General features: G+C 34.0%; 1 protein-coding gene across 1 annotated transcript; it reads left to right on the top strand.

Moving 5' to 3' along the window:
- Nucleotides 1-6,310: 6,310 nt before the first annotated feature.
- LOC132054882 (remorin-like) lies at nt 6,311-10,891 on the top strand. Its single transcript, XM_059446842.1, has 5 exons — nt 6,311-6,734; nt 8,597-8,644; nt 8,899-8,986; nt 9,377-9,458; nt 10,257-10,891. The coding sequence occupies exons 1-5, from the start codon at nt 6,539-6,541 to the stop codon at nt 10,458-10,460; spliced, it is 618 nt and encodes a 205-aa protein (XP_059302825.1). The 5' UTR covers nt 6,311-6,538; the 3' UTR covers nt 10,461-10,891.
- The last annotated feature ends 1,507 nt before the right edge of the window (nt 10,892-12,398 follow it).

Here is a 12,398-nt window from a genome sequence, read left to right as displayed (position 1 = left end):
GTTTTAAATTTTCTTTTCTTGGTTTTCTACACCACCACACCCCCCCACCAACCAAAAATATTTCTTAAAAAAGGTTTTAAGAGTTACTTTTTTCGAATTTTTACACCGCCCACACCCAAGACCCCACCACCCCCTCCAATAACCACGCAAACTTTCAATTTTTATAATTTTTTAATAAAGGTAAAATTAAATGGGAAGTAGAAAATTCCGGAGGGGGTAGGGGGTGGGTGTAGAGAATCAAATAAGAAAACTATTCAAAACTTTAAAAAAAAAAAAAAAATATATATATATATATATATTGAAGGGGGTGGTGGGGGTGTCGGGAGGGGGTGGTCTTTGGGTGGGTGGGATGAAAAAAATAAAAAATGAAACTTTTTAAATTTTTTTTAAGAAAAAAGAAAAAAAATTAGGGGTGGGCGGAGGGGGTGCGTGGGGGTAGGGTGGGAGGAGTGGTTGGGGGTGGGTTGAGTGGGGGTGGTGCTGGGGAGAGGGGGGAGGGATGTGGTGGTGTAGAAACCCAAAAGAAAAATTAAAAAAAAAAAAAAAAAAATTGGGGGGTGGGGGTGGGGTGTGGCGTAGGGGTAGGGTGAGGCGTGGGGGTAGGGTGTTGTGTGGGGGAGTGGTTGGAGGGTGCGGTGGTGCATGGTTGAGGAAGTGGCTGGGATTTGGTAGTTGGGGTTGGTAGTAGGTAGGGGTTGGGTGGTGCAAAAAACCAAAAAAAAAAAAAAAAAAAAAAAAAAAAAGGAAATTTAAACTTTTTTTTCAAAACAAAATTAATTTATATTTTTTTTGCTGAGGGGGGGTGGGGTGGTGGGAGTGGTTGGGATTTGGTGGTTGAGGGTGGGTTGGGTGGTTGGTGGAATGTCTTTGTAGACTTGTTTTCCCTACTTTTATTTGGGAAGTCATTTTCTCCATTTTTGAGGAACTTGTTTTCCTAAAAAAAAAAAAATTTAAAATTTTTGACCAAATGAACATGACAAAACTGAAAAACATTTTCCGAAAAATATATTCTCCATGCCGAACACACCCTTACTTTTAGTACACGTGATAAGTAAGAATGGCCGAAAGGAGTAGTAATAAATATTTTGGAAAAGGATTCAAAACACACTCAAACTATGGCCAAAGTTGCCATAACACACCTGAACTTTGCGGGGATCCTATGACTCCCCTGTACTTATTTTTTGTGTATTTTGTACGCCTTTATATGGTGACCAGTACAAGCGATTGTATCTACTCTCTTTGAGCGCGTAAGATTCCATATAAAAGTGTATATAATACACAAAAAATAAGTCGAGAGGGGTCATAGGACCCTCGTAAAGTTCAGGTATGTTATGGCAACTTTGGCAAAATCTGGGCAGCAAATTACTGTTCATCTTTTTCATAGAGATCTGGACTGAAATTTGATCCTAATGCACTTCAAATTTCAACCAAACATCACCAAATTTCAGATTCGAATTCCTCTCGACGTTCCGGTTCTTTTTATATATCACCCACTCGAAATGGAGCTCATTTGTGGCAACCCGAAAATTCGAGTTCGAAGCTTCAAGCTTTGTTCATGGCAGTCATGGAGTCGTTCAGTTCTTCTTCACGTTCCAGACGTCTTCTAAGCTCGAGTTCAGCTTCAAACAATCAACAACCAAGAATTTTATTCATCAAATCCGGAATTTGAAGACCCAGATCTGAAAGCTTCAAGTCGAAACTCGACGTCCCTAATGGAGTTTTTATTTACTGGTTCTACTATCTTAATCCACTATTATTAATCATGTTTTCAATGTCGACAATGTCACAAATCCTATATAATATCAAAAAAGACCCGTTTGATTTGGTCGTTACAATGGAGTTTTTTTTTTGTTTGAAATTTTGGAAAGTAGAGAAATGAAAAATACCCAATTGAAGAATAATTAAATCTTTTAAACTCAACACAAAGGAAAGCAAACGACACAAATTCTTGAACAGGCACAAACTCAACACAAAAGGCACAAAGCAAAAGGCACGATAATTGAAAGAAAAATTAGCTCTAACGACTGGAAAAAAATTTGGTCACTATAAGTGCACTTATAACGACCGGATTCATCTGCCTTCGTTAAGAAGTGGTCGCTAAAAATCAAATTTTCTGTAGTGGAGCGCGTGCATACACTCAAACGAGTTTGGGTGACTTTGTCCATTTGAAAGCGTAGATAATACACAAAAAATAAGTCCAGGGGGGTCATAGGACTTCCGCAAAGTTCAGATGTGTTATGGCAATTTTGGTCATAGTTTGAGTGTGTTTTGAACCCTTTTCCCTAAATATTTAGAAGTAAGAATGGCGAAAAGGAGTAGTAAATATTTAGAAGAAGAATTAATTGTAGTTTAGTGTTTAGACGAGTGAGATTTGTTTCTTTTGCTGTTGATGTTGATGTGGGTTGAAATGATATTTCATAAGATTCAAAATTTATATCTCCGAAATAGTTGTGATGTCACTAGACTTACATGGCATATACAGGTTCGCAAAATAGTATATGATGTCACTAGACTAACATGACATATATAGGTAACGATAAACATCAAACATTTATTTTTCAAATTTTTATTGTGAGTTGTTTTATTTAATTGATAATAGTGTAGGATATAAAACTGCATTTGACATCATTGTTCAATTCCCTACGAGGGTAACGGATATCGTTAACGACAAAGATATAGAATGATAAAGATTTATTCACCCTTAATTAAAAATACATATTTTAGTTGAATTTTAGAAATGAAATAATTCTTGAGAAAAAGCATGTTTGCCTTTAATGAATCGATGCGGCAGAATTTGAATTAATGATCAGATCCAATACATGATGCAGATGGTTCACAACAATACACCTATGAAATTCGAGGATGCTATAAGTGGGGTCCGGAGATCATGATAGAGTGTATGCAGATTTTATCCCTATTTTGCGAGGTAGAGAGCGTGTTTGCGATAGATCCTCGGCTTAGAATAAAGCAAAAACAAAGCAGGTCAAGTAGGAAAAAGGAGCAATAGCTACAACAAAACAGTATGTTAAAAAAGAACAATAGACAGTAAATAATAACATAAATCGAATGACAAGAAACTACAGGAGATATACTACGACTACTAGTAAGAATGATAAGCAAGATAACATTTTACTTCCTACTAACCTTATACCTTAATCTAAGCCTGTCAATTGGGCTGGGCCGACCCTGTAAGAAGGTGGTGGGCTGGGCTAGTGGAAAAAATTAGGGGGTTGGGCCGGACATGTCATTTAGCCCAATAGCCCGGCCCACCAACAGCTCGAGTTCTGACCCACCTGGGGCCCGTCCCGGCCCTCTTCGAATTAATTTTTTTTTTTAAAAAAAATCATAAATAGGCATTTTTACATATATATGACAGATTTCGTAACTTCCACCATTTCTTCTTTTTTTCTCCTATTTGCTGTAAAAAATAAGTTGGTAACACCAAAAATTATGGCGGCAGAGAAAATATCTTTTCGTGAACATGATTCGAGCAAATTAATATAATAACACTATTGAGCATCATGGATATTATTATAAAAATAATCAATTAGCATAATTAAAAGTAAGATAGTTATGTCAAAATGATGTGTCATCAGTCATCCCTACTGATAGCTGAGTTTACAGAATCGTTAAAATGAAATAAAAGGATCAACTCACAGAGAAATTGGAAGATAGATTGTGATGAAGTACGAAAATGTAGAACAACCAATATCTAAGATCTTATTAGTTTCAAATATTTTATCTATAATAATTAAATATTTTTTAGCGTATTTGAAATGTCTCCGCCGATGATGGAGAGGTGACAATCTGCACATGACATTAGGACTTAGGATCAAATGATATAATTAAATTAAGAACTTTGGTTTAGTATCAAAACTCATGTGCATTGTTCCCATTTAGTTACTGTGTGATTTCATTTCAATCTTCTTCTTTTTTTGGGTTAAAAAGATTACCTTATTTATAGCAACAAAAAAAAAAGTTCCTAATTTATGTATATCTTGTATATGTTAATGGTATATTTGTGTATATCTTGAATATGTTGTTGGAATGAAGACTCCCAACGGCTATTTAAGTGCTAAAAATTATAAAAAGTTGAGAATGTGACGCAAGACTACATAAGTAATTTAAAATAAAACTTCAAACTTAAATTGATAACATTGCAAATTCAAAACATACAAACTTAAACGGTTAACTTAATAGAAATGAAAAGTTTAAAACGCTAGCATCGATGGAGAAATTTAAAGAAGAGATAAACTTCAAAGTTCAATTTTGTGCCTTTTGTCCAAGTGTCTACGTAATGGACTGGTACCCCCAAAAATCGGGTCGGACTTATGGAGATATATTTGACCACAATGTTGACATTTAACATGTTTCTCGTCTACACGCTCAAAACGCAACCACACCGGACTTGAAATTGATCTTCAGACTGGAGGAGCAGGTGGAGGATTATCATTACCCATTAAATTTAAATTTTGAAATTTGAACTTGGAAGTTGGAAGAGAGAGAGAGATTTAGATGAGTAGGAAATTTAGGGAAAGAGGAGAGTAGGGAATTGTGAGATAATATGGAGAAGAATGAATGGTATTTATAGATTGAAAATAGGGCCAAAGTATAATTTAAGGAACTTGATGGTTAAAATAAAGTTGACAACAACTAGATTTTAAAGTATCAAACTTAATAAATTTTAGTATTAGAATTTTTTTTTAAAATAATTAAAATCCGGCCCGGCCCACTAACTAAAACCCGGTCCGGCACACTTAGCCCACTATGTACCCCTACCCGGGTAGGGGGCTGGGCCGGGTACCCCTTTCTCTCCTCCAACCCGGCCCCCAACCTGGCCCACTAACTATGGCCCGGCCCCATGTGACCCGCATTTATATGGCCCGACCCACTTGACAGGCTTACCTTAATCCGTGTCCTCCACAAACCTCCTCTCCAAGTCATGTCCTCGGTAAGCTGCAGTTGTGGCATGTAGTATCTAATCACTTCTCCCCAATAATTCTTCAGCCTACCTCTACCTCTCCTTAAGCTATCCATAGCCGACCTCTCACACCTCCGCACTGAGACATCCGCGCATCTCCTCCTCACATGCCCGAACGATCTCAGCCTCGCTTCCCGCATCTTGTCCTTCATCGAGGCTACTCCCAACTTATCCCGGATATCTTCATTTCTAATCCTATCTCTCCTAGTATGCCCACACATCACTCCAAAAAAATGGATAATTTGAGAAGGTTGAAAGTTGCAATTCACCGAGGTTTTAGCTTCCTTTAGCAAATAGCGGAGGTCAAAACTCCCCGTGAATTGCAGCTTCCAACTTCCGCAAATTACTCATTTTTTTGTAGTCCATCCAACGCAGTGCTTCACAACAACTAATAATAATGATGATAATTATTATTATTTATTTTAAAAGGACGCGGGGAGGGGGGGTTGGGGGGAGAGGGGGGGAAGGCGTTGCAGTGGTGCGGCATAGAGCCGTAGAGCTTCTAAAATTCAGCTCACTGTAGTTTGCTGGCATCCAAATTGCCTGGCCGTGGCAGAATTTAGAAAAGCCACGTTCCAACATCATAAGCTAAATCATACTCTATGCTCGGAAAACATTTAATTACTTGAAATATCAATTAAGTAATTAGAATAAAAGCTTAAGAATCACAAATAATATGAGGATAAATATTGACTTAACTAATTACGAAAAAAAATGAAAATACACAATTCATACATTTAAGAGTTATTTTTCATGAACTATATCTAGAGAAAGATTATAATGCATACAAGAGTACTATATGAAAATAATAATGTAAAAAGAGTATTATACTAGAAAATAATACTCTATATACAAATTATTATAATGGAAATAATTGTGTTCACAATTGAAAATGACATTTCATTTTTAAATACCTTTGTTTTTATATTGTTATTTCATATGTAACCTAAATAGTACATAAATCTTAATACGTCATACAATATTATCGTAATATTAGTCATACAATATCTTTAGAAGTTGGTAATTTTTTCCAATTTCATATCATGATGGTAGTATTTCAATTAGTTTGTGTGCATTTCACACTATTTGTTCTTACAAACTTCACCAGCACAAATATCATACAACCATTGTCCATCAAGGCTAGTTTTTTTTTTGTCGCCTCTGCTGAATTTGACCACGTAGTCTTCTCTACTTCAATAATCACCAGATCATCTTTGAAGAATTTTGTTTAAAACTAAACTCATAATTTTGAATTTTAAATTTCAGATTAGATAATCTTAAACTACTAATCTAGTTAGAAAAAGGCGGTCGATCGACTTCTAAACAAAATGCCACTTCTAGTGGCTATATGTGTGTAAATTCAAATAAATAACTAGTGGCAGTATCATCTACATCACGTCTCAAAAGTCTCAAACCTTCGAGAGCAAAAAACAAAAAAACCATCAAACCTTATATTCGACTTCGTAAAAGAAATAGAATTGAAGAAGACATCATTTCAACTTCTCCCTTTTAACAAAATTTGATCACCTTTTATGTTCTATATCTATATGTCCAAAAATGGAAAGCGCTGCTATTCCCCAAGTGAAGGAGACAACTAAACCAGTAGTGCCACCGCCAATAAGTCAAGAACCACCTCTTGCATCTGTCGGCCCAACCATGGCTACTCCGAACGACGTCGTTACACCACCACTTCATGATACTACTACTACACCTCTAGCTCCTAAAGTTGTCACCAATACTGTCACACCTCAAGGTAAATTATTTATATGTTTCTAATTAATCCCATTCTCCTCTTTCTATACATCTACATATTGTTACTGTTTTTTTTTTCTTAAAAAAAAAACCTAGGTGTTCATTATTATATTTATGTTTAGAGTTTAAGTTTTATGTCTTCACTGAAAATATTATACATAATTATGGTTCCTGTTGTAGTAGGTAGAAAATTAATTCCTTCACCCATTTTTACTTGTCATGTATTTGATTTGCCACGCCTAATAAGAAGTCAAAAATAGAATGTCAATTTTACTATATTACTCCTAATCTATAGCTAAGTAACCTAATGATTAAAATCAATAAAATATAATTTAAAATTTGTGCTGCCACAAAGAGAATTTCTTGAAGTTTTCAACTTAATAATTAATAATAATAATAATGGTAAAATAGCTATGAAATGGTAAATTATCTCTTTGATTTTTCAAATCGGACAAGTAAAAATGGACTATTATTTTTAGTATACAGGACAAATAAAACTGGACGGAGGAAGTATATTGATAGTGTAAAAATCACTACAGTGTTTCTGTATATAGTTTAAAGGCTGACAACAAATAAGAACATACTGAAAATTCACAATGTGGGGTTTGGATAGTTTAAAAGCTGACAAGGTAATGAATTTGTATATTTGTAGAGTATGACTTCTTTTATCTTGATACTATCAAGAATTTTAGACTTACTTGATGAAAAACAATTTAAGGTAATTATTTATGGTAAATATAGTATTAATTTCTACCTACAAAGAGGTAAATGATCTGTTATAGTGGGTATAACTACATTGATAATGTAAATATTATTTACTATGTCAATATATATAAATTAAATTCATAGTTTTAAATATCTGACCCATACAAATAAAAATACGTTATTTTCTTGCTGTGTTCTTTTCTATGAGAGCGAGTTTTCAGTTGGTATTATTGGATTATGTAATATCATAGCTGCTTTTGTTATTATATTGCTGAGTTTTTATGCCATCGTTTTTAGTGTTCAATCTTCATACTGAAACTTGCAAGTTGATGCTGATTTTCTAAAAACAATTTTCATTCTAAATAAAGCACTTCCGAGTGATTATTGCTTGTTCTTCAACTTAAATCAACAGCTTAATGAATTGGTACAGATGAACTCACATAAAACCTTGCGATTGAAGTACAATTTCATGTTGGAAAATAACTAAAAGTACCTTTTATTCTTTTACTTTTAAAAGTACTTTAGTTTCTAATTATGTAGATTTTATTCTAAGTAAATTAAGATATCTATGGCCAAATTGAGACCGAAAATTAGCAAATTTGACCATGGTACTCCGAACTCCCTCATTCTTTTTGAAATGGAAAGAGTACTAATTTCTTGTCCCATCATTATTTCTCTAAGATTATTGTATAGTTCTTCTCCGAATCCAAATGACCTTAGTTCTGCCCTTATTCATTAACTGATAAATAACTTCACACCTAGTGAACTATCAGCATAATTATCATTTTCCTGCACAAAAACGCGATTTGGATTACTATTAAAAGTAAGTGGTGAACTTAGGTAAAAAGAATGAAAGGAGTGCAGAAAACAAAATAAAAATAGTGCATATATCTTGAGGGGCATGTTCTCTCTAGAGACCTTCCGACTAGATGCTTACCATGATTCACTACTAAAAAGCATGATTTAATGACGACAAATTATGTAGCTAAACAGTAGAATTCACCAATTAGTTCTATTTAGCGATGGATTACCAAAAAACTATTGTTAGCTACGAGCAATTTAGCGACGGATTAGCGACAAAGTTCATAGCTAATTCCAGATTTTTTGTAGTGCTTTGTGATATTATAATATGTTATTGTTGTTTCCTGATTTTTGCAGAGACTGATTTTTCATCAAAGGAAAGTTCAAAGGGATCCCTTGACAGAGGTATGTATTACATCTAGACGTTAACCAGTTTTGGCTACGGCTACAACATGAGACATGACTAGGGATGTGCTTAATTTAATGACTAATGATAGCACATAATTTCCTTAGAGAACTTAAAGTTGAAGAGTTCTGGAATTGTTCTCTGAATATTTTGAAGTTGCGAAGCGAAATACTCCAACCGAATGACTTGATTGGATGGAATTTGGTCATATCTCAGATGTTAACTGGAGCTTTGTTTTCTTATTTTTCTTCAGATATTGCTCTTTCACAGCTTGAAAATGAAAAAAGGTCTTCTTTTGTCAAGGCATGGGAAGAAAGCAAAAAAAGCAAAGTGGACAACAAGTAGGATTTCCAACCTCTATGTTATATTCATTCATTGCATAATTGGCATATATGGAGATCTCATCGTTCTCAATTGAGTTTTTAGAAGTCCAAATTTTCCAGGTCACATAGATATAAGACATACAGTATTCTTTGCGACTGCAAAACTCGTTCCACCTTAGTTCACCTTTACATTTCTTTTGATAACTTAACTATGCTCACCTCCTCAATACTTAAAATTCTTTTAATTTGCCTTATCTCTTTAGGTTGAGATGTTAATACGTCCATTAGATCATATATATATATATATATATATATATATATATATATATATATATATATATATATATATATATATATATATACAATCACTGCGTCATTGTTTCTAACCTTGTTTTTACTATTGAATAGGGCCCAAAAGAAGCTCTCTAAAGTTGCAACGTGGGAGAGTACCCAAAAAGCAAAGCTTGAAGCTAAACTGAAGACACTTGAGGTAACCATGGTCGGACTCGAGTATACATGCATCTTCAATGAATTTGAAATGCAAATACTTCAAGAGAGCAATGATGTACAGGGAAAAATAGCTCAATTTCTAAGTAATTTATAGTGCCTTTTAATAAGACTAGCGCTCGAGTACTTTTGAAGTGATTCTAACTATTCCATGAATCACTTCGCACTTTTAGCTGCAGATGAAAACTTAATAATGGTTTTTGTTGTCGGGTTCTGCCCAAAATTTGGGTTAATGTATGGTATGCAAAAGTCCAAGTGGTTCAGTTTAGGATAGGCACTACGACAAAAAAGACATTTGCCAACAAAATATTTTTGGAGCCATAGTATTGATTATTGTTGCGAAAAGTACTTTTGGCAACAAAATCTTGTTTGTTGTTGCATAAACTTTTCTCATAGGTTGTTATTGCAACGACATGCAACAATTTTTTTTTTTTTTTGTTGCCAAAATTACTTTTTGCAACGATAATCAATACTATGGCAATAAAAAAAGTTCATTTGCCAACAATATAATTTTTGTTGCCAAAGAGTTGTTGGCATTTCTGTACTTTCTTGTAGTGAGGAATCAAAATACTCTTGACTTATGTTGCCCTAGCTCTTTAAAAATATTGTTGGGTGTGTGTCGGATCCTCTATGAGGTTTGATTTTGGAGAATCCGATAAGGGTGCAGCAGCATTTTCGGAGGGTGTAAGCAACATAGCTTTTGTTTGTTTTCTGATAGATATTGGACCGTATTGATTTCCCGTTTATGTTGATATTGATAATAAGCTCGTGAAAACTGCAGGATCAACTAGCGCACAAGAAAGCAGAATACGCAGAGATGATACAAAATAAAGTAGCTCTAATTCATAGGGAAGCAGATGAGAAGAGAGCTGTGGTTGACGCGAAACGAGGGCAAGAATTTCTGAAAGCAGAGGAGACAGCGGCCAGGTACCGCGCTACGGGGAAAATCCCTAAGAAGAAGCTTCTTGGATTCTGTGGATGTTAATGATGTTATGAACTTGTGAAAGATCACCAAGGATAACATTCACTTTTCACTTTGTAAATTTCATGTTGCTTCTTTTTAGCGTGTGTTCTTTGATGAGTGTCCAATTAGGTTCTCTGCTACTCTGTATACAAAAACTACTCGTGTTGAATAAAATGTTGATGATAACGAGTCTGCTTAGAAAACTTCCAGAAATTTGGAAGGGAATTTTTGTAGTTGTGTTTTTTTTTTTTTTTCTTTACAAAATTTTGTAGTTGTGTTCAATGAGTTGAAAAATCTAGAGTTCATTAATGATAAAAAATAAACAAGAATTATTTCTCTAATAGCAAATACTAGTGCTGGTGAACTCAATTTGTTCCAAAACATTTCACGATAAATAAGACAAGAAGCATTTGTTACGTGTTTTTTTTCAAAATTCAATAAGTGGAACTAAGTGAGATGTGTTTATAGATAGATATCTTTTGTTATGAATGTCTATCATGTCATAGATAAATATCATTATGTCTATCTCTAAGAGAGAAACTAGGCTTTATAACTTTGGAATTAAGTTAGTTTTTCCCTATAAATAGAAAGGTTCTCCTTCATTGTAAAACCATCCTCAAGAGAAATAAAGAATTCTCTCTTCTCTCTTCCCTCTTTCTCTAAATATTCTTCTTACTTGTTTTATTACTTTATAACACGTTATCAAAGACGAGTCTCTAAATTTTTGAGTAAAATTTAATTTTCTTCTTCACTAAAGCCAAACCCCATAGAAGAGAATGAAAAGCATCACAATACATCAAAAGTTGATTTAGTCGATCTGGTAAGTGCATGGTGTCTTATCCCACTAGAACAGGATTTTCTTAAGGTATTTTGATATTACTTATTCTATGAAGCATTCTTAATAATCATCTAATGGAAGGCCTCTTAAAACGAAACAAGTTTTATTTGATATTAGCAGGTCATCTATTATCAATTAATGTAAATAAATTATTTCGTTAATATGTCGGTAGATGTCATAATTAATTCCATCGGCAATGGTAATAAGTTTATAAGTTTGCTATGATGATTATTGAAGATATATTAGAGCAAATTCTCTACGTTATTATACATGTCTCAATTTGCTCGTGAAGTAGCAATATCTTAAAAGAAATTCTAAGCTATCATAATTTTATATGGTTAAGGCACGTTCAAATGATTATGTTCCCTTATCGAAGGATGGAAACTGTTGATAATTCTTACAAATACAGATTCATTCCCTGAAGTGAATGTGAGAGCATGTAGCAAAGCTTATAATTGCGGACGGGCGTTTGGTTGTGGAGTTATAACGACTCATATCCAGAAGAGATAAAATAATTGAGAAAAAATATTTTAAATATTCTATGTTTTATTCTCGAAGTAATGAACTCAGAAATCTGCTCCCAAAGTGGCAAATTCTGAAATCTGTTCCCGAAGTAGCAAATTTTGGACTTTACTTCCGAAGTAGTAGAACTTTAAATTTGCTTCCGAAGTGGTAAGACTTTAAAATTTACTCCGGAAGAGGTAAACTTTGAAATTTACTCTCGTTCTCGTAAGATTTTTTAAAATTTCCTCCCGAAGTAGTAGAACCTTAAAATTTACTCCCGAAGTAGTAAAACTTTAAATTTTACTTTTGAATTGGTAAGACTTTGAACTTTACTTTTGACTATAGTAAGGCTTTGAACTTTACTATTGAAGAAGTTTTAACTTCCAAATCCTGAAGTAGTATCTTATCTCTGCCAAAATTAAGTTTCAATCCCTTCTATCCGCAAGGTATGATTAACTACTGACTTCTTGTTTGCCTATACATGCTTACCATCCTAAGCCCTTCGGCTATTACCAGCTGGCAATTAGGCTTGGCCCAACATTGGATTTGTTTGAAAACTACCAAGGTGGCATTCATTCAATCAAATCTTTTATGTAATTTCATATTATTTTAATCCT

Source organism: Lycium ferocissimum, chromosome 4, assembly GCF_029784015.1.
Source record: "Lycium ferocissimum isolate CSIRO_LF1 chromosome 4, AGI_CSIRO_Lferr_CH_V1, whole genome shotgun sequence".
NCBI classification, from domain to species: Eukaryota; Viridiplantae; Streptophyta; class Magnoliopsida; order Solanales; family Solanaceae; genus Lycium; species Lycium ferocissimum.
Note: the sequence above shows the minus strand (reverse complement) of the source record. Positions and strands in the feature narration are given on the sequence as shown.